This window comes from Lissotriton helveticus, chromosome 1_1 (assembly GCF_964261635.1).
Source record: "Lissotriton helveticus chromosome 1_1, aLisHel1.1, whole genome shotgun sequence".
Taxonomy (NCBI): domain Eukaryota; kingdom Metazoa; phylum Chordata; class Amphibia; order Caudata; family Salamandridae; genus Lissotriton; species Lissotriton helveticus.
Window position 1 is genome coordinate 248,364,070 of NC_136057.1, and position 19,959 is coordinate 248,384,028.

At 49.5% G+C, this 19,959-nt stretch overlaps 1 protein-coding gene across 1 annotated transcript in view; it reads right to left on the minus strand.

The window, feature by feature from the left end:
• The window catches only part of LOC144789783 (matrix metalloproteinase-17-like), a 184,089-nt gene extending 165,066 nt beyond the window's left edge, over positions 1 to 19,023 (minus strand). Inside the window, exon 1 of the mRNA XM_078665354.1 lies at positions 17,557 to 19,023. Coding sequence (XP_078521480.1) covers positions 17,557 to 17,712 — 156 coding nt within the window. The 5' untranslated portion in view covers positions 17,713 to 19,023. The remainder of the gene's footprint in view (positions 1 to 17,556) is intronic.
• Between the last annotated feature and the right edge of the window lie 936 nt (positions 19,024 to 19,959).

The following is a 19,959-nucleotide window of genomic DNA, read 5'->3' on the forward strand; positions in this document are numbered from 1 at the left end:
GTGTGCCCCCGCATATATTATGTTAAAGCCCCGGGGGGTGGCATTCCCCGGGCAGTGTGGGGGGGATTGCCCCCTCACTATTTTTCATCATGTCCCCGGGATTTGGCCCCCCGGGGCTAACTAACCTTGAAGCGCGGGACCCCGCGCTTCGTTTTTTTTTTTTTGATCGGCAGGATCTGCGCATCCTGCGCGAATTTTGCTGATTTATACATTTTGCCGATTTATAATTTTTTTTTTTTAACTTTTTGACCTTGGGGGTCCTTGTGGGACCCCCTGAACAGGCCTAGGGGGTCAGGGTGTTTCTACTCTGCCCCCTTTTCGCATTTTGCGTGTTGTTAGGTCTCGCCTTTCTCATTCCGAAGGAATGGGAAATGGCGAGAATTCAAGTGCTCGAAATCCTCGTGAAACCACTGCTTTTTTCGTGCGGTTTTCATCGAGTTCACGTGGCCACAGGCACGTGCTTTTGGCCCATAAACTTTCATGGCCATCTGTTCCCCAATCTCCCTCCCACCCTTCCTTTGATCTTGCCGCGAGTTCTTACAGGCTAATGGCCCTCCCCAGCACAGAGCGCGCATCGCTTGTTTTTGAGAATCATTGTACACGCGTTTGTTTAGCCTCCCTTTTTATTTTAAAAATTACAAACAGCCAATTAGGATTATAAATTTACTAAGCATCCTGCCTTTAAAATTGCCTTTTGCGACCCCCTCGTTTACAGTTTCGGCAGGCATACGCAGCACACTTCCCCCACTTGCGAAAGACTTCAGTTCACGTAAGCGTGAGAAAGGGAATGCCTTCTCAGTATTGTTCGGGCAGGCAGCAACTCACCAAATGTTTCACGTCTCACCTTGTTTTTGAGAATCATTGTACACACGTTTGTTTAGCCTCCCTTTTTATTTTAAAAATTACAAACAGCCAATTAGGATTATAAATTTACTAAGCATCCTGCCTTTAAAATTGCCTTTTGCGACCCCCTCGTTTACAGTTTCAGCAGGCATACGCAGCACACTTCCCCCACTTGCAATAGACTTCAGTTCACGTAAGCGTGAGAAAGGGAATGCCTTCTCAGTATTGTTCGGGCAGGCAGCAACTCACCAAATGTTTCACGTCTCATCAGCATGTGCAGGGTGCCAGTCAGGTCACGACCATGCTATGGTTTACTACACTGACGTGTTTCCACCTTTGAGAGCTTTAGAAGTGCTTGGGGTTCAAAGCCCTGCACAAAAACTGAGGCTTCTTTGACCCTTCAGGAGTAGGAAATATCTGGGCCTTTGATTGTTTTTTTTTGTTGACCCCGTCGATACCCACCCGCACTTCCCGCGGTAGTCGACCCCCACATTGTGTGTGCCCCCCCCCTTTGAGCACATACCTGGGGGCACTCGCGCTCAGACGGCATTACGGAGAACCTCTCTGCTTGTAGTAGGCGCACAAGTGCGTCTGCTGCCTACGATTGCTGTATGCATTGTTCTGTCTCTGCTATCACATTCCGGGAGACCCAGGAATGCTCCGGATGTGCTGAACTTGGAGCACTTGTCCTTAGGTGGCATTGCGCAGTGAGCTCAGGATGGCCCCCCTCCCAGTAGGAACTTGCCGCATTTAACTAAGAGATATTACCATATTCACTGTAGAAGGTGCGCGTGTGTCCTGTAATCCACGCTGGGCGCTCACATAAGTGCCTTTCCATGTTTCCTCCCCAATATCCCCTTCGTTCCTTTATCCCTTACTCTCTCATACCCAAGCCTTCACAACCTTCTTTCTCTCTCTTTCTCCTCCCCTCCCCCACCTCCTCCGTGCCCCTCCTTACCCCCTCTGATTCTCTATGCCTCCCCGGAGCTCAGACCTCCCCGCCTCTGGTTTCACGCTGGCCCCGGGGCCTGCTCCCCAGCCTGTCTCCTGGATGTGTTTTGTTTCCTGCTGTCTGTGTTTGCGGAGTCGGAACGGGACTCCTTTCACAGCAGTTTTTGCCCAAGACCATTCAGATGTCACGTCATACAATTTTAGTGCAGTGCAGAGTTCAGGATTTACATTTTGTCAGTGTGCTCGTGAGTGTTGGCTCACAGATTTGTGTCTGGAGGTTGGTAGTTTGCCCTGTGGCAAGAACTGCGCCCCAGTGTGTGATCTTGCACCCTTCCACAATGTACATGAGGGTGCACAGTGCATACTGGATTGTGAGACAGTAAACGTCCCTTACAAGCGGTGCGCAACTGGGCAAAGCTGAAAAATACCTCCCACTTATCACAGCCTGTCACTTAACGGTTGAGCTTGACCCCAGCAGACAGGCCTCAAGTTGTCCTCCTTGCCTTGCGCCAGTAGCCGAGCCAACCTTTTCCTGCCCTTGGCTCCTGGTCCCTTTAGAAGCTTTTCCTTAAACACCAGGTCCCCGAGGCTGTGCAAAGCAGGATTTAGAAGTCCGAATGCCCTGGAATCAGATGTCCCTACAAGGAATTAAGGAAACGAGAAGAAGTCTATCTGACTGCCAGAAGACACGGCCGTGACTTCAGCAGCACGCCCAAAGATTATCTGCAGATGGGCAAGGGCGAAGGTTCACCTTTCTAAAACAACCTGTTGCAGCATTCATCCTGGCGCGAGGTCTGGGCCTTGCACACAGCTTGTGACTACAGAGGCGATGCCCCAGTCGTGGAAGTCCTGACATTGTCACTCAAACTTTAAGAAAAGTCACTACTTTTTTTTCACGACGATAAAAGTGAAATGTGTGACAAGTGAGATAAAATATATATATTAGGTTTAATGTAGGTTTATTGACTTAAAGTGAAGCCAAAGAGTACATACTAGTGCATGAAACAGCTCATGTCATCTATATGACGTCAACACTGTTTTATAATTACTGTCCATCTAGCCATTCATTCATCATTCACCCACGTTTGTATGACAGTCATCCGCAGATATGTTGCTGCAGACCAATCACCCATCCACGTATCCAAACCTTTCCTCCTATTTCTCATGTCTCTGTCCATCCATCCAACCACCTATTGCTTGTCGCATTAAGCCAATAATTCTGCCGACTACATGAAGCCACTTTCTTCTAACCAAAGACAGACAGAAGGCAGACAGAGAACGCCTATAGGCAGAAACCAGACAACAAGTTAAAAGCTTCTTCAAATAGATATGGATGCTCATATTTTTAGCATTTTTTTAATTAGGTCTGGGTTATTAGTGCAGCCGTGTCAACCTGCTCTTACTCTTTAACAAAATTAACTCAGAGTGCACTTTGGCTCAGTCAGTCTGATGCTATTAGCTGTTTGGTGTATCAGTCCTCCTACGGAGTGCTTCTTGAATGAGGGACTATTTTAAATCTGAAAAAATGCTTTCCATCATCACACTTTTTTTTTACAATCAATTCCTTATTACCCATTTTCTATAGAAAATGCAATCCTTTTTTGATGCTTTTTTTGTTTTTCCAGTCTTTGCAAATACATTATGTCTGGCTTATGCATGTGGTGTGAGACCCTGGCTTTGAGTGAAACTCAGTTTCGGTCATGAAAAACAATGCCCTGCAGTGTTGTGGTATGTGTCATATATACAAGACTTCTTTTTAATGCCACTGCACAGAGTACATGAAAAATGCTAAGTTACAATATAGAAATATTTGGTGGGTTGTGAGCACATTTTAGGAGCGTAAAAGTGCAATGATGTCTGTGATGATGTCACGCCCATCACCAATGACAACAAGCATTGGCATAGCCAATAGGCCTCGCCTTTGGGACCTTATACGTGCTTAGCCATGCAACAGTTGATGTTGTTGCACCAAGGATATTGTGCTGCATAACTAAATACTTATAAGGTACCAAAAGCGAGACCTATTGGCTATGCCAATGCTTGTTTTTATAGGTTTCTTGTGCCTCGGTTCTACCTGGCTGTCAGCACTTCCTGATTTGGAGTGTTGACAGCCAAATAGAATAGAGCTCGTGCACGGCAGGGTGCGCTTAGGGTGCACTGATCCTGCGCGGCCATAGATATATATGTACTTTTAAATGTAATTTTCTCAGGAACTACTTAACGGATTTACACCATTTAATCAAAAGGCACGAGTTTGAACCAAGGACTACCTCTTTGCCAAATTTGGTGTAATTCCGTTCAGCAGTTCGGGATGTAGCCGCGATGAACGGTTCCTATGGAAAACGGCATGGGGAAAACATGTTTTGGGACCCCCGTTTTTTCTCGGCCCCTGCTTGACGACTCACCCCAAGACTTTCAGGATAGGAGCGGACCGGAGCTGGCCATTAGTTGTGAAAATATCGCGAAGATTCGTCAACCGGCGCCAAAGTTATTCCAAATAGAATGTTGCGGATTTCCTATATTTATATTTAAGGTGCGTAAATGTGGAGTTAGGAATAGAAAAACCAAACTTCCCTATATGCATTAACCTTTCTAAATTCTGTCCTCGATATTCTTTTACCACAATATTTTGGGAGTTGACATTTAGTAGTACCACTAATCATAGCAATAATACAAAAAAACACCAATAAGCAGTGTGTGATTTAATATCATGCATACTGTACCTTTTTCCCTCCATTTGAGAGAGAATGCACCCAGAGTGCACAGTTTTAATGTTTGATGATATCTGAGGGCCATGCCATCCTTACAATATACCTCTGGCTACGGCTCTGCCTGCATGGTTTAACAACCATTGGTAATGCATCGCTTTCGCCTATGTAATGAATAGCTGTTTTCATCAATCATCGTCCGGGATGAAGGAAAGAGCTCCCTGACAGATAAAATCCACTCTCCGAATGACTAACTTTCTTTCACTTCTGGATCTAGCTTGTATGCAGCCCTTGGACCATCAATATCACCAGGATGGAAGGTGGTCTAATTGAAGCCACAGGGGCAGTAATGGCAGCTATAAATATAGGCTAGCAGCACAGCTGGTATTAATGGAGGTACCATTTCATGTAATGAAAGCTTAGCTCAGCCTCATGCTGAGCTGAGTAGTAGGCTCCGGCAGGATGAATCTGTGCAGGGAAGCCGCCTACTCTGAGTCACTTGGTCGCCCATTTGAGGTTCTCTGCGGGAGAGCTTCCAGATCAGATTGCCATTCATTTAATTAAATGCAATGCAGATCCATGAAGCAGGAAAGTATGTGTATGTAGGACCTCTAGTATCCCTAAACTCAGGATGTGTGTGAGGGGGAAATGTGAGTGAGGTCCAAAGCCTGGTATCAGTGCTCACAGAGGATGAGGAGAGATGTGTGAGTGGGACGCGGACATGGCCTTAGGATACATGGAGGACAAAATTATGCCTAGGAATAAGGCCCGGTGTCTGGTAACAAGTCCCTTGGAGACTGAGGAGACAGTTTTGTGAGTAAGATACACATTCTCGTTTCAGGTCACAATGAGGCTGAAAGTAATTGTACAAAACACATCATACTAACATAAAGCCATCTTGGAGCCATTCAGGCTATGTACCCCAAGTACTTCCTCTGGAAGTGCTTGTCTGATTCTATTGTATTGTTCCATATGGGACCTTTGTAGACAAAGCGTTCCTTATGTGGTACCTTTTGCTGCTGGTACTGGAACCTCCTCTCAGCCCTAATAGGAAGGTTTTTGTAGAGTAATACATTTATGGCTATTATCCCATCCTATATCGACTGCATCTCGTACCCAGTGACAAAGCAATGGCTTGTCTTATAAGAGAAGGCGCCAAGAAACAATGAATACCTGGGCAAAGCACCAGCATGAAGTGTATGTATTGTATACATCACCGTAAAGCCATGTGTATTTTAATAAACCAATAAACCTTCATGCTACCCCTTATGGGTGACACAGACATGTCCATGCACAGCACCAGGTCTGCGGCAGCAACACTGGAAAACCTGTGGATCTCCCACACATAACACTCCAAGGCTTCCAACATTGATCACACTAAAGTCATACTTCATGCCAAGCACACACAAGATCATGACTTGATACAAAATGTGCAAGGGCAGCACAGGGCTTTGGTGCCACTTCAGAAGACCATTAAAAACACAATAGTTAATGAGTGAAGTATCCCAATCAAAAGAATCCCAATCACTGCCAATCCTTCGGGCAGCTTTTCAGCCTCTCGCCCAGCCAAAACTGGTCAGGGGTTGCATGGGTTTCCATCTAAATGAGATCTAGACTGGTCGTAGAAGCTGGACTAGTCATTTTGGAGCAGAATCAAGTCCAATTTACCTATGACTATTCACTGTCTGCATTGGCACCGGGGTGGAAAAATGATGGATTGGAATGAAACAGAGGAATAACGCGTTGTTGACCTTACTTGAAAAATTCCACCCATCAGACTTTCAGTTGTCCCACGCTAGGAGCAGGGATGTGCTTTAGAAATGCTAAAAACAGAACCTCCGGTGAAAGGCCATCACTTCATGGACAGTCGTGAGATAAGGATGAGTGAAACATGAACCAAGCCAAACAGCTGTGGAAGGGTTGATGCCAATCAGTGGTCGAAGTGGGGGGTCGGGAGGGTCTAAGGGGCACGATGTGCCCATAATATTTTAATTTTAGAAAAACAGTACCTCCACATTTTCAGACCGATCCTGGTGTGCTGCTGTGCGAGGCATGCTGTATTTGAGTATAGACTTGAAGCGTCGCCCACTCTCCGCCCATATTTGTCATTGGCTTGTATTAATGTCCTTCGAAAACGCTGGCTTCTAATTCGTTAATAGGATTGTTAGTCCCTCCTTAGTACCACTTTGTCTTCATTTGTAACCTCCCATGAGGACTGGCCCTTTTACTTCAGTAGTCTGTAAGCATTATTTTCTGTAATGCGTTTCTCCTACTGCAGGCAAAACATGCTTTCCTGCAACATTAAGTGCACCATGCACACTTTCACTTTCCAAGCAGCCCGGGACTATAGCGACTGCTTTTTTTTAATGAAATAGGTCTCAGATTTATAAGGGTTTGAGTTATTGGCATTGTAAATGACAATACCTTTTATTTATGTGTTAATTATCAAAACAGATAAATAAAAGGCATTGTCATTTACAATGCCAATAGCCTTAAACTCTCGGAAATGCGAGACCTATTGCATTGCAAATGCTTGTTGCGAGAAGACAACCGTCCCAAGATGGTTAATTCCGAGAGTTGAAATGCTTCAATTGAAGTGTCATTCAGGGATTATCCTGTGCTCCGAGACCAAGGGAGTGGCAGACAGCTAAATAAGCCTTCTTGCCAGGGTGTCTGATTCCCTGAAAGAAATATAAATGGGTGCAACTCGTCAATCTGCAAACGTAAGGGAGGTTAGAAAAATCACCTGAGGCTTCCTGGTGATACTCAGGGGCAGATTTATGTTAACTGGCGCATCCCCAGGGATGCGCCAGTTAATGTGCGCCACAGCTCCGCCACCCATGGTGCGCCGCATTTACAATGCGGCGCACCATGGGGCAAAAACGGCACAGATGCGTGACGCATCTGTGCCATTAAGGTGGCGCATTGCTGGAGTTGCGTCGCAAGCGCGACGCAGCTCCAGCAAGGCTCGGGGGTGCCCCATCTTAACAATGCTGCGTCAAGACCTACGCCTGCTTCAAGCAGGCGCAGGCTTTTGACGCAGCATTGGCCAGAAAGTGACTGAGTGAAATCTTATAGATTTCACTCAGCCAGTTTTAGGAGGCGTTCCTGCGCAGGAACGCCCCCCCTGCACAGGAACGCCTCCTGATGGCGCAGGGCTTTACAACGTGACGCATCTCCTAGATGCGTCACGTTGTAAATAGGGCGCATTGTTTGCGCCGCCGTTGCGTCAAATAAAGTGACGCAATTGCGGCGCAAAGAGGCGCAAGAGCCTCATAAATCTGCCCCTTATTCTTTTTGATTGGTATTGTGAAGGAGTTACCAGCTGAGCTGTAAAGTGTGTGCTTTTAAAGGACGTGTATAAAAAATAACTACACTACGTACAGTCTGAGTATTACTAAAATCTAACTTTTATATCTTAAACATTTGTGCACATTTTTAGCAGCCTGTCGTATACTGGGTGATTTGCAAGTTTAAAATATTGACTTAAAAAGTTCACAGTGCTTTCTGTAACTTGCATTTAATTTTTCATTTAATCTATGCTTTTTTTTATATGTAGTTACCTGAAGATGAAAGACCAAAAATGTACTGAATATTTTTCACACCTTTGACCATGCCCCCACACTGACTCACTCCGCCCCTTTGCTTGCAGCATCACGGGTCCCATACTTTTGTTAATGCACCTCGACCACTGATGCCAATTACCTCGTGGAAATGGTTTTATGTGAAATGGTTTCAATGCCAATTTTCCAGACACAGTTGTAATTCCATTAAGTGCACTGGCCCTATTTACGAGATGGCCGTTAAACACTGACGCGTGCGCCAACTCCTGTCCCTGCACAAATCGGAGTTAGTAGCAGAGTGATAAATGTTTCAATCTTCCTCTCTTTCCTTGTTTGGTCATTTTAAACTTGATAACACCCTCTGGGAATTGGGTGCACCTCAGTAGAACCAGTTTAATACCCAAATATAGCAATACGCAATAGAAAGGTGACCAGTACAGCTTTGCAAATGGCTGAGCTTTCAAGCATTTATTCCCGAAGCTTCCCTGATCACCTCCCGATTCGAATTATTATTCTCGGGTGCTTTTACCAGAATATAATTTCCATTTTGAATTGCAATTTTCATATCTTGAGTAATCTCTAACAGAGACTGGTGTGGTAATACTCAAGGTAGCCAGATGCACAGCTACGCCCTTCACAGGGATTTAAAACTGTGTATTCTATGCCTCCTGGAATCTGTGGGATGTACAAATGTCTTTCATTTAACCACTGATAAGGATTACACTCTTTACGGTTCCTCTGTGATGTGCTATTGTCTTCAGCTGTGTCTCTTCCTCAGAATCTTAGAATCTGCATGACACTCTTTGGGGTATATTTACAACAGAGTGGAAAGTGGCGTTAAGCAAACATTGATAACGACACGCTTCTCCATTATGAAAACGAAGGGATGCGCCGTATTCACAAGAATGCGGCGAACCCCTGAGTTTCCCTTAGCGCTGGCACTGAGTTTAGCTGCCTACAGCCAACGCAAGCACCCTTGCACCACAGTGCAATGGTGCCTGCATTGGGGGAAATGATTGTTTATGTGCAGGAAGGTGTGCCTTCCTGCACATAAACAATCATTTATGGTGTTTTGAAACTTCTATGTGTTTAATGCAGCACACAGAAGTTGCAAAACTTCATATTTTTTTATTGTTTACGTGCAGGAAGGGGCACCTTCCTGCACATACACAATCAATGGCAATTTGCTCTGTCTATATGTGCCGCCTTGTGCAAGTACACATAGCAAAAACGAAGAGGAATAAAATGTTTCTCCTCGTTTCACCATCTTAAGACCAGGTTTCCCCTGGTCATAATGCTGGCGCTGCCTCCTATTTACGCTGCCCTCGTAACTAGGTGGCAGTGTCAAAATCAATGGGTGTTGCGGTGCAATGCCCACCTCAACATTCATTACGCTCCCCTTTCACGCTGAATACAGCATGAAGGGTGCCTTATGTACAAGGCAGCGTAAAGCCAAAGGCGAAGCCCCTATCGCCACCACAACGTCACGTTGTGGTGGCAATGGGTCTTGTAAATATGCCCCTTTGTGTCTCCTTCAGTCCCCCCCTCATAAGTCTACGATGGTGTAGCACAACCCTTATTTTGCCTATACAATGTACACATTGCTCCAGTATGCTGTGAGATGAAGGCCACACTTTTCAAAAAGCTAAACAAATAAACATACACGTGGGGTACAGATGATAATATTTCAGATCTCCCCACTAAATGGCCTAAGACAGCAAAGGGAAGAGTGGAGAGATGCACCCAGCAGAAAAAAGAGATGTCTCCCTAGCCACGTGCTCAGTGCAGCTGACACAAGACAGGAAGGGAGGGAGGGAGGGAGTGGGAAGACTGCAGGAAGGAAACATGCATGTGAGGACAAGATGGCTTGCACAGGTGGGCAGCCATAGAAAGGTCGAAGACTGAAAAGTGTGCCCTGAGGCAGGAAAAATCTCCATGGAGAGTGTATATATGCAGAGAAAGACATTGGAGGAAAGAGACAACAGGAAGTTATAATAAACAGTCACCCAAAGACTCCAGACTGCTCTCAAACTGGCTAGACAGCAAGCCACCGAATGATGGGCAAGCAAGAGTTTGAAGGTAGGAGGAAGAGCTGATCATCCCTTCAGTGGCCCCCCTGCTGGGACTATCCACTGGCTCACATGCACTTGAATTCCCTCACCCCACCACTACCACCCTTCATTAGGAGAAATCACTAGTGACATATCTAAATGTATCCATACGGTCAAAGCCAGACCTTCCTTCCCCATCTGCAGAGCCCCCGCCTTTGACAATCCAAAAATCCGCAAACAAACCTTTACCCTGTGAGTCCCAACAGGGCCGGAAGGCCAAGAAACTGGTGGTTGGCGAGCTATTCAAAATCCGTACAAGTGTGGTTGTGACTTATATAGCGCCAACATAGCTACAAAGCAACCTGGCGCTGTGCACGAACAAGGGTTTGCAACAATGGATTGGACAGTCCAGATTAAGGGCACAGAATTAAAGGGAGAGAAGGGAAGCGGGGTACATAACAGGGGGGTAGGAGGCAATCTAACTGGATCCACCCTCTAAGAGTAGAGGGTAGGGAAGAAGCGGGTGTGCACTTGGTCAGGGGGGTGGATTAATTGCTCTGGAGGGTTCGAAACCGGTCCCAGGATGCTTGTTTCCAGTCCAGGAAGGACTTGGCTTGGCAGTTCGGTCTGGACTGTTCCCATTGGGCTCAGGGTAATGACTGATTTGCTTATGGCTGGGTTCAAACTGGAATGGCATGGTGAGCAAAAAAAGGATAGATTTAGGCCCAGATCTCTGTACTGGGGTGCATATATGATATTGTTCTGCATTCTGTCCATCAATTGTTCTTTTTGCATCGGAGGGAGGCACAATGCTGCACTATAATGAGGCGTTACTTGAAGAGAACTGTCTCAGATATTCAAATGCCAAACGTGGAATAAATGCAGCTAGAGGTGGGCATCTTTAACACACCAAGCCCCTCGCCCATCCCACATTACCACCTCCAGCACTAGAAGCCTCAGTCTGGCACGGGTCGTGGGAGGAGGCCCTGGAGTAGCGCTTGAAACCCTGTCCGCAGGCACAGAGCGCTGGATGCATGGAGGACCTGAGGCTGTGCAGACACAAATAGTAAATGAATCTAGTAAGCAAGGGTTCAACTGGAGACCCCGTGGGATCTGGGGGTGACGAGGCGGCAGACAGTGCATCAACGGTTGAGGCTTCCATCGCGTTATGAGGCCCAGGTCTGCGCCTAGAAAAGCGTCTCTAGTCACAGAGCTGGGTGTAGGGGCAGGAGCCTGTGTCCCTCCTGAACTCTACGCTATCGAGCTCTAGGCCTGGGACGCGAGCCCAGAGACCCTGTCCAGGCTCCACAAGTGTCTCTCATTGGTTGAGACATTACCTTACGGTCCTTTGCTGCCAGATACGTGCTGGCCCACACTAGACCTGATCTTACCGAGAAGGAACCAGGGCCCACGAAACCTTGCCCAACAGGGGCTGACATCACCAGCCATCACCTCAGAAGTCTGGAGTCAGAGCCACGCGGCTCCTCATTGGAATGCCCTCCCACGGCCAGGCCATACCTCAGGGCTCCTACTCACATCTCCTACCACCCCTAGGACACAGCTCAGGGCTCCTACTCACATCTCCTACCACCCCTAGGACACAGCTCAGGGCTCCTACTCACATCTCCTACCACCCCTAGGACACAGCTCAGGGCTCCTACTCACATCTCCTACTACCCCTAGGACACACCTCAGGGCTCCTACTCACGTCCTACCACCCCTAGGACACACCTCAGGACTCCTACTCACATCCTACCACCCCTAGGACACACCGCAGGACACCTAATCACGTCCTACCACCACTAGACACACCTCAGGACACCTACTCACATCCTACCACCCCTAGGACACACCGCAGGACACCTAATCACGTACTACCACCACTAGACACACCTCAGGACACCTACTCACATCCTACCACCCCTAGGACACACCGCAGGGCTCCTACTCACGTCCTACCGCGCCTAGGACACACCACAGGGCTCCTACTCATGTCCTATTACGCCTAGGACACACCGCAGGACACCTACTAACATCTCCTACCACCCCTAGGACACACCTCAGGACACCTACTCACGTCGTACCACCCCTAGACACACCTCAGGATACCTACTTACATCCTACGAACCCTAGGACACACCACAGAACACCAAATCACAACTTACCACCCCTAGGACACACCGCAGGGCTCCTACTCACGGCCTACCACTCCTAGGACACACCGCAGGGCTCCTACTCACATCTCCAACCACTAGGACACACCGCAGGGCTCCTACTCACATCTCCTACCACCCCTAGGACAAACTGCAGGGCTCCTACTCATGTTCTACCACCCCTAGGACACACCGCAGGGCTCCTACTCACATCTCCTACCACCCCTAGGACACACCGCAGGGCTCCTTCTCACATCTCCTACCACCCCTAGGAACCACCGCAGGGCTCCTACTCACGTCCTACCACCCCTAGGACACACCGCAGGGCTCCTACTCACATCCTACCACACCTAGCACACACCTCAGGGCTCCTACTCACATCTCCTACCACCCCTAGGACACACCTAAGGGCTCCTACTCACATCTCCTACCACCCCTAGGACACACCGCAGGGCTCCTACTCACGTCCTACCACCCCTAGGACACACAGTAGGGCTCCTACTCACATCTCTACCACCCCAAGGACAGACCTCAGGGCTCCCACTCATGTCCTACCACCCCTAGGACACACACCAGGACTCCTACTCACATCTCTACCACTCCTAGGACAAACCGCAGGGCTCCTACTCACTTCCTACCACCCCTAGGACATACCGCAGGGCTGCTACTCACGTCCTATCACTCCTAGGACACACCGCAGGGCTCCTACTCACGTCCTACCACCCCTAGGACATACCGCATGGCTCCTACTCACCCCCTACCACCCCTAGGACACACCGCAGGGCTCCTACTTACGTCCTACCACCCCTAGGACACACAGCAGGGATCCTACTCACATCCTACCACCCCTAGGACACACCTCAGGGCTCCTACTCTCATCTCCTACAACGCGTAGGACACACCGCAGTGCTCCTACTCGCATCTCCTACCACCCCTAGGACACACCGCAGGGCTCCTACTCACATCTCCTACCACCCGTAGGACACACCTCAGGGCTCATACTCACATCTCCTACCACTCCTAGGACACACCTCACGGCTCCTACTCACATCTCCTACCACCCCTAGAACACACCGCAGGGCTCCTACTCATGTCCTACCACCCCTTGGACACACCGCACGGCTCCTACTCACGTCCTACCACCCCTAGAACACACCTCAGGGCTCCTACTCACGTCCTACCACCCCTAGGACACACCTCAGGGCTCCTACTCACATCTCCTACCATCCCTAGGACACACCGTAGGGCTCCTACTCACATCTCCTACCACCCCTAGGACACACTGCAGGGCTCCTACTCACGTTCTACCACCCCTAGGACACACCGCAGGGCTCCTACTTACATCTCCTACCACCCCTAGGACACACCTCACGGCTCCTACTCACATCTCCTACCACCCCTAGAACACACCACAGGGCTCCTACTCACATCTCCTACCACCCCTAGGACACACCGCAGGGCTCCTACTCACGTCCTACCAGCCCTAGGACACATCACAGGGCTCCTACTCACATCTCCTACCACCCCTAGGACACACCGCAGGGCTCCTACTCACATCTCCTACCATCCCTAGGACACACCGCAGGGCTCCTACTCACGTCCTACCAGCCCTAGGACACATCACAGGGCTCCTACTCACATCTCCTACCACCCCTAGGACACACCGCAGGGCTCCTACTCACATCTCCTACCATCCCTAGGACACACCGCAGGGCTCCTACTCACATCTCCTACCATCCCTAGGACACACCGCAGGGCTCCTACTCACATCTCCTACCACCCCTAGGACACACCGCAGGGCTCCTACTTACATCTCCTACCACCCCTAGGACACACCGCAGGGCTCCTACTCACGTCCTACCAGCCCTAGGACACATCACAGGGCTCCTACTCACATCTCCTACCACCCCTAGGACACACCGTAGGGCTCCTACTCACATCTCCTACCACCCCTAGGACACACCGCAGGGCTCCTACTCACATCTCCTACCACCCCTAGGACACACCGCAGGGCTCCTACTCACGTCCTACCACCCCTAGGACACACCGCAGGGCTCCTACTCACATCTCCTACCACCCCTAGGACACACCGCAGGGCTCCTACTCACGTCCTACCAGCCCTAGGACACACCGCAGGGCTCCTACTCACATTTCCCACCACCCCTAGGACACACCGCTGTGCTCCTACTCACATCTCCTACCACCTCTAGGACACACCTATGGGCTCCTACTCACATCTCCTACCACCCCTAGGACAAACCGCAGGGTTCCTACTCACCTCCTACCACCCCTAGGATAAACTGCAGGGCTCCTACTCACATCTCCTACCACCTCTAGGACACACCGCAGGGCTCCTACTCACATCTTCTACCACCCCTAGGACACATCTCAGGGCTCCTACTCACGTCCTGCCACACCTAGGACACACCGTAGGGTTTCTACTCACATCTCCTACCACCCCTAGGACACACCGCAGGGCTCCTACTCACGTCCTACCACCCCTACGACACACAGCAGGGCTCCTACTCACGTCCCACCACCCCTACGACACACCGCAGGGCTCCTACTCACATCTCCTACCACCCCTTGGACACACCGCAGTGCTCCTACTCACATCTCCTACCACCCCTAGGACACACCGCAGGGCTCCTACTCACATCTCCTACCACCCCTAGGACACAGCACAGGGCTCCTACTCACATCTCCTACCACCCATAGGACACACCTCAGGGCTCATACTCACATCTCCTACCACTCCTAGGACACACCTCAGGGCTCATACTCACATCTCCTACCACCCCTAGGACACACCTCACGGCTCCTACTCACATCTCCTACCACCCCTAGAACACACCTCAGGGCTCCTACTCACGTCCTACCACCCCTAGAACACACCTCAGGGCTCCTACTCACGTCCTACCACTCCTAGGACACACCTCAGGGCTCCTACTCACGTCCTACCACTCCTAGGACACACCACAGGGCTCCTTCTCACATCTCCAACCACCCCAGGACACACCGCAGGGCTCCTTCTCACATCTCCTACCACCCCTAGGACACACCTATGGGTTCCTACTCACATCTCCTACCACCTCTAGGACACACCTATGGGCTCCTACTCACATCTCCTACCACCCCTAGGACAAACCGCAGGGCTCCTACTCACGTCCTACCACCCCTAGGATAAACTGCAGGGCTCCTACTCACATCTCCTACCACCTCTAGGACGCACCGCAGGGCTCCTACTTTAGTCCTACCACCCCTTGGACACACCGCACGGCTCCTACTCACATCTCCTACCACCCCTGAGCCACACTGCAGGGCTCCTACTCACGTCCTACCACCCCTAGGACACACCGCAGGGCTCCTACTCACATCTCCCACCACCCCTAGGACACACCGCTGTGCTCCTACTCACATCTCCTACCACCCCTAGGACACATCACAGGGCTCCTACTCACGTCCTACCACCCCTAGGACACATCACAGGGCTCCTACTCACATCTCTTACCACCCCTGGCCCACACCTCTCAGAGCCGTTGGCTCCTTACTGACATGTCCTACCACCACTAGGGTCACAGTTCCAGGATCTTTAGTATCAGACCTCATTTCCCCACTAGGCCTCACCTCTTAGTGCTGCGGTCAGAGCTCAGGGCTTCTTACTGACATGTGCTTTCACTACTAGGTGTCACCTCCTAGAGCTGAGGTCAGAGGCACAAGCTCCTTACTGAGCTGTCCAGACACCACCATAGACTTCATCTCACATACCCTGGGCTCCTTACTGACATGTCCTGCCACCATTAGACCTCTCCTCACAAAGCTGGGCTCACGACTAACAGCTCCTTACTGGCATGTCTTACCACCAGTAGGCCACAAAAAATAGACTCCCTGGCCCCTTAATATAACGTCCTACCACCACTAGCCCTCTGCAACTAAAGCACCATTCTACTTACTGGCATGTCCTCCCGCCAACAGGCCACACCTCTCAAAGCCTGCGGCTCCTTACTGGCATATCACACCAGCACTAGGCCACAACTGCAGCTCTCATAGGGCCTTACTGACATGCATACCACACCTGTTCGAACTCCTAGCTCCTTGCTGACATGTCCTCCCACCACTAGGTCTCATGTCCCAAAGCCCCCAGGTCCTTACTGTCATACCTTTCCGCCACTAGGCCACAGCTGCAGGGCAACTGGCTCCTTACTGACATGGCCTCCCATCACTCTGCCTCACATCTCAGAGCCCCTGGCTCCTTGATGACACGCCCTCCCACCACTAGGTCCCATCTCCCAAAGCCCCCGGGTCCTTACTGGCATACCTTTCCGCCACTAGACCACAACTGCAGGGCAACTGGCTCCATACTGACATTTCCTCCCACCACTAGGCCACAGCTGTCAGATCCACTAGCTCCAGGCTGGAATGTCCTTCCACCACGAGGCCAGCCTCTCAGAGGTAGGTTCAGGGCGAGGGCTCTTTGTGGCCCGAAATATGACCTCAGTAGAGCTCACTCTTCCAAGCTGGGTTTGCATTGCTGGAGCCCTGGGGTCTGTAGCTGTCAATCACACCCGCACGTGTTCTTATCACTATCCCATAAGAATGCCAAAAATGTAAGTGAATAGAGAAGGGTCATAAACAGGATATAAAAGTCTGGGGTTTGATCTTATATCGTTGTGATATCCTATATTATTGTGTGCGGTTTTTGTTGTGTTTGTCTGGTTTTCCTCCATCATCTTGTGTCTGTTTATAATAAACGCAGTAGTGTAACTTCTCTATTTGTAGGGCTTGTTTATGAATACGCCAGCATTACTAATGTTGGTGGGTTTATCAACAATAATTGGGCAATTATGATTCTTTGGTTCTGGATGAGGAAAAGCATACGGCACCCAGAATGACCATCATCCAGGTTTTTTATTGTCACTGATTAGCCGCTGGATATAATACGCGACTGGAGAAGCAGGTGCAATTACCGTGTTTGGTATTACCGGGTTCACAATCTTATGTGGTAAAACTTGTGATAGTGCAGATTGGTATTTACACAGGAAATCTTCTGGAAACATGTTCTGCACAACTTGGACTGAGGTCCCATAGTCAATGAGCAGGTGGCACTAATTCTCTCAAGTTCTTTCCGTTATTTTTGTGTCTCACTTTATTTAGGGAACGTGTCCTTTTGACGTTTAAACCGAAACATTGACAGTGTTTTTATTCAGTTAGCCTGCATATAATGAATCTATTTTAATAAAACAAAAGGTAACTGTAAGAGAGTTAACGGTGCATGCAGCGCACTTACCACTACCTCCCCGCTCTCGTCTGGTGGTGTTGGCGTGGGTGTGGTGGATGCTGGCCACAGCAGCGTGCAGAGCACCAGCATTGGCCGCAGGATCGCAATCTCACCACGACTCCGGTGCCCACCCCAAGCAGGTCCTACACAACAGTGGCGACCCATCCTCACCAAGGATAACACTCTCTCTCTGAAGATCAAGTGGATGTTTTCAGTTTCTTCCTGAAGATGAAGTGGTTGTCCTTAGTTTCTGCTTGCAGACCAATTGACTGTGTTCAGTTTCGCTCTTAATACCAGGCGATTGTATTTGACTTCATTACGCACACCAAGTGGTTGTTTTCAATTTCTTTCTGAAGATCTTCTAAACCCAAGTTGTTATGATTAGTTTCCTTCTGAAGACCAAGTGGTTGTTTCAAGCTTTGTCATGAAAAACCTGTTGTCTTTTTTTCAGTGTATTTCCAAAAGCTCCATCGTTTTCTGTAGTTGTGGAAGTGTCTTTCAAAAAGTCAGGTTGTGTTCAGTTTCTTTTTAAAGATCAGACGATTTTAACAGTTCATTCCTGAAGACCACACGGTTAGTTTCAGTGCTGTCCGCTTCTTTCTAAAGTGCAGGAGTGTGTCTTCAGTATATTTCTGAAGGTTGATTAGTGTGTAGTGGTTGATTTCAGATCCTTAATGTATGCCATGTGGTTCCTTTCACCTTCTTTCTAAAGATCGTGTGGTTGTTCTCAGTCTCTTCTGAAATGCTGCAGGATGCTTGCTGTTTCTTTCTGAAGACTCCGTGGGTACCTGGAGATTCTTAAAGAACATAGGTGGTTGTTTACTACTTGCATTCCAGTGGTTGTTTCCAGCTTTCTTTTTACGAGCAGGCTGGTGTTTTTAATTTATTTCTGAAGAGCATGTGACTTTATACAACTTCTTCCTGAAAACCATGTAGTCCTTTTCAGTTTCTTTCAATCTGTTGAGTGAAATTCTGAAGGACAGGAGGTTGTCTTCATTCTCTTGGTGAAGAGTGGGGAGTCGTTTGTTAAATTAAGCTCTGGTGGTTGTTCTCAGCTGTCGTTTTAAGACCATGAGATTGTATTCCGTTTCTTCCGAGAGATCAGGTGGCACCGGAGTCGGATGTGAACATCTTCCAGGGCGGGGTGCGGAGCTCCCCAGATGCTGCCCGTCCGTGGATCAGCAGACTGCTCTGCAGACGCGAAGTTGTGTTTGGCTGGTGCGGTGGTGGGAGCGTCCAGGGAGTTGGTGTTTTATTTTAGCAGCAGGAGTGGTGCGCTGACCGCGCTCTCGGGGCGGCGGCGTGCAGCGGTGCGGGCGGCCGAGGCACGGAGGGCTTCCCCGCCCTGATGTGGGGTAACCCGGCTCCAGCTGTTGGAAGGCGGCGCTGTCCGCGGAGCTCAGCTGCTCGGCTGCCTCCGGTCCCCCTCTGAGGTGCTGGTGTTGTTGTTCTCCGCGCCAGGGCTTGGAGCGGGCTGGCTGCCCCCTCACACAGCTGGGAGCCTCCCATCCCACATCTGCAGGGGCTGATTCCAGAGCGCCTGCTAAGAGGGAGGAGTGGGAGGGAGGGGGCGAAGGAGGAAGACATGAATGAAGAAAACAATTACAAACCAAGACAAAATGAAGAGCGACGCAGCAATACGAAAGAAAAACAGAGGAACAGAAGAAAGAAATACAGAAAGGCAAAAACAGGACACACAAATCTAGAGAAATAACAAACAGCAACGTAAACGTGAAATGCACTTAAAGACGTCAGACCCTGAGGCTGCACATCGAAGGGTCTCGTGCGCTGAAGTCTGGGACTAACACAGTGACACAAGGACATGACAGAACTGCACACCAGCTTCACCAACCGGCCTCAGTCCTAATCTCCGTTCATTACCCTACCCTGAACTAACTGCACTTCACCTCAGCCAGCCTCAGTCCTACCTGCACTAACTGCACTTGACATCAGCCAGCCTCAGTCCTACCTGCATTAACTGCACTTCACCTCAGCCAGCCTCACTCCTACCTGCACTAACTGCACTTGGCATCAGCCAGCCTCAGTCCTACCTGTACTAACTGCACTTCGCCTCAGCCAGCCTCAGTCATACCTGCACTAACTGCACTTCACTGCACCCAGCCTCAGCCCTACCCTGTACTAACTGCACTCCAACTCAGCCAGCCTCAGCCCTACCCTGCACTAACTGCACTTCACCTCAGCCAGCCTCAGTCCTACCTGCATTAACTGCACTACACCTCAGCCAGCCTCAGTCCTATCTGCACTAAATGCACTTCACTGCACCCAGCCTCAGCACTACCCTGTACTTACTGCACTCCACCTCAGCCAGCCTCAGCCCTACCCTGCACTAACTGCACTTCACCTCAGCCAGCCTCAGTCCTACCTGCATTAACTGCACTACACCTCAGCCAG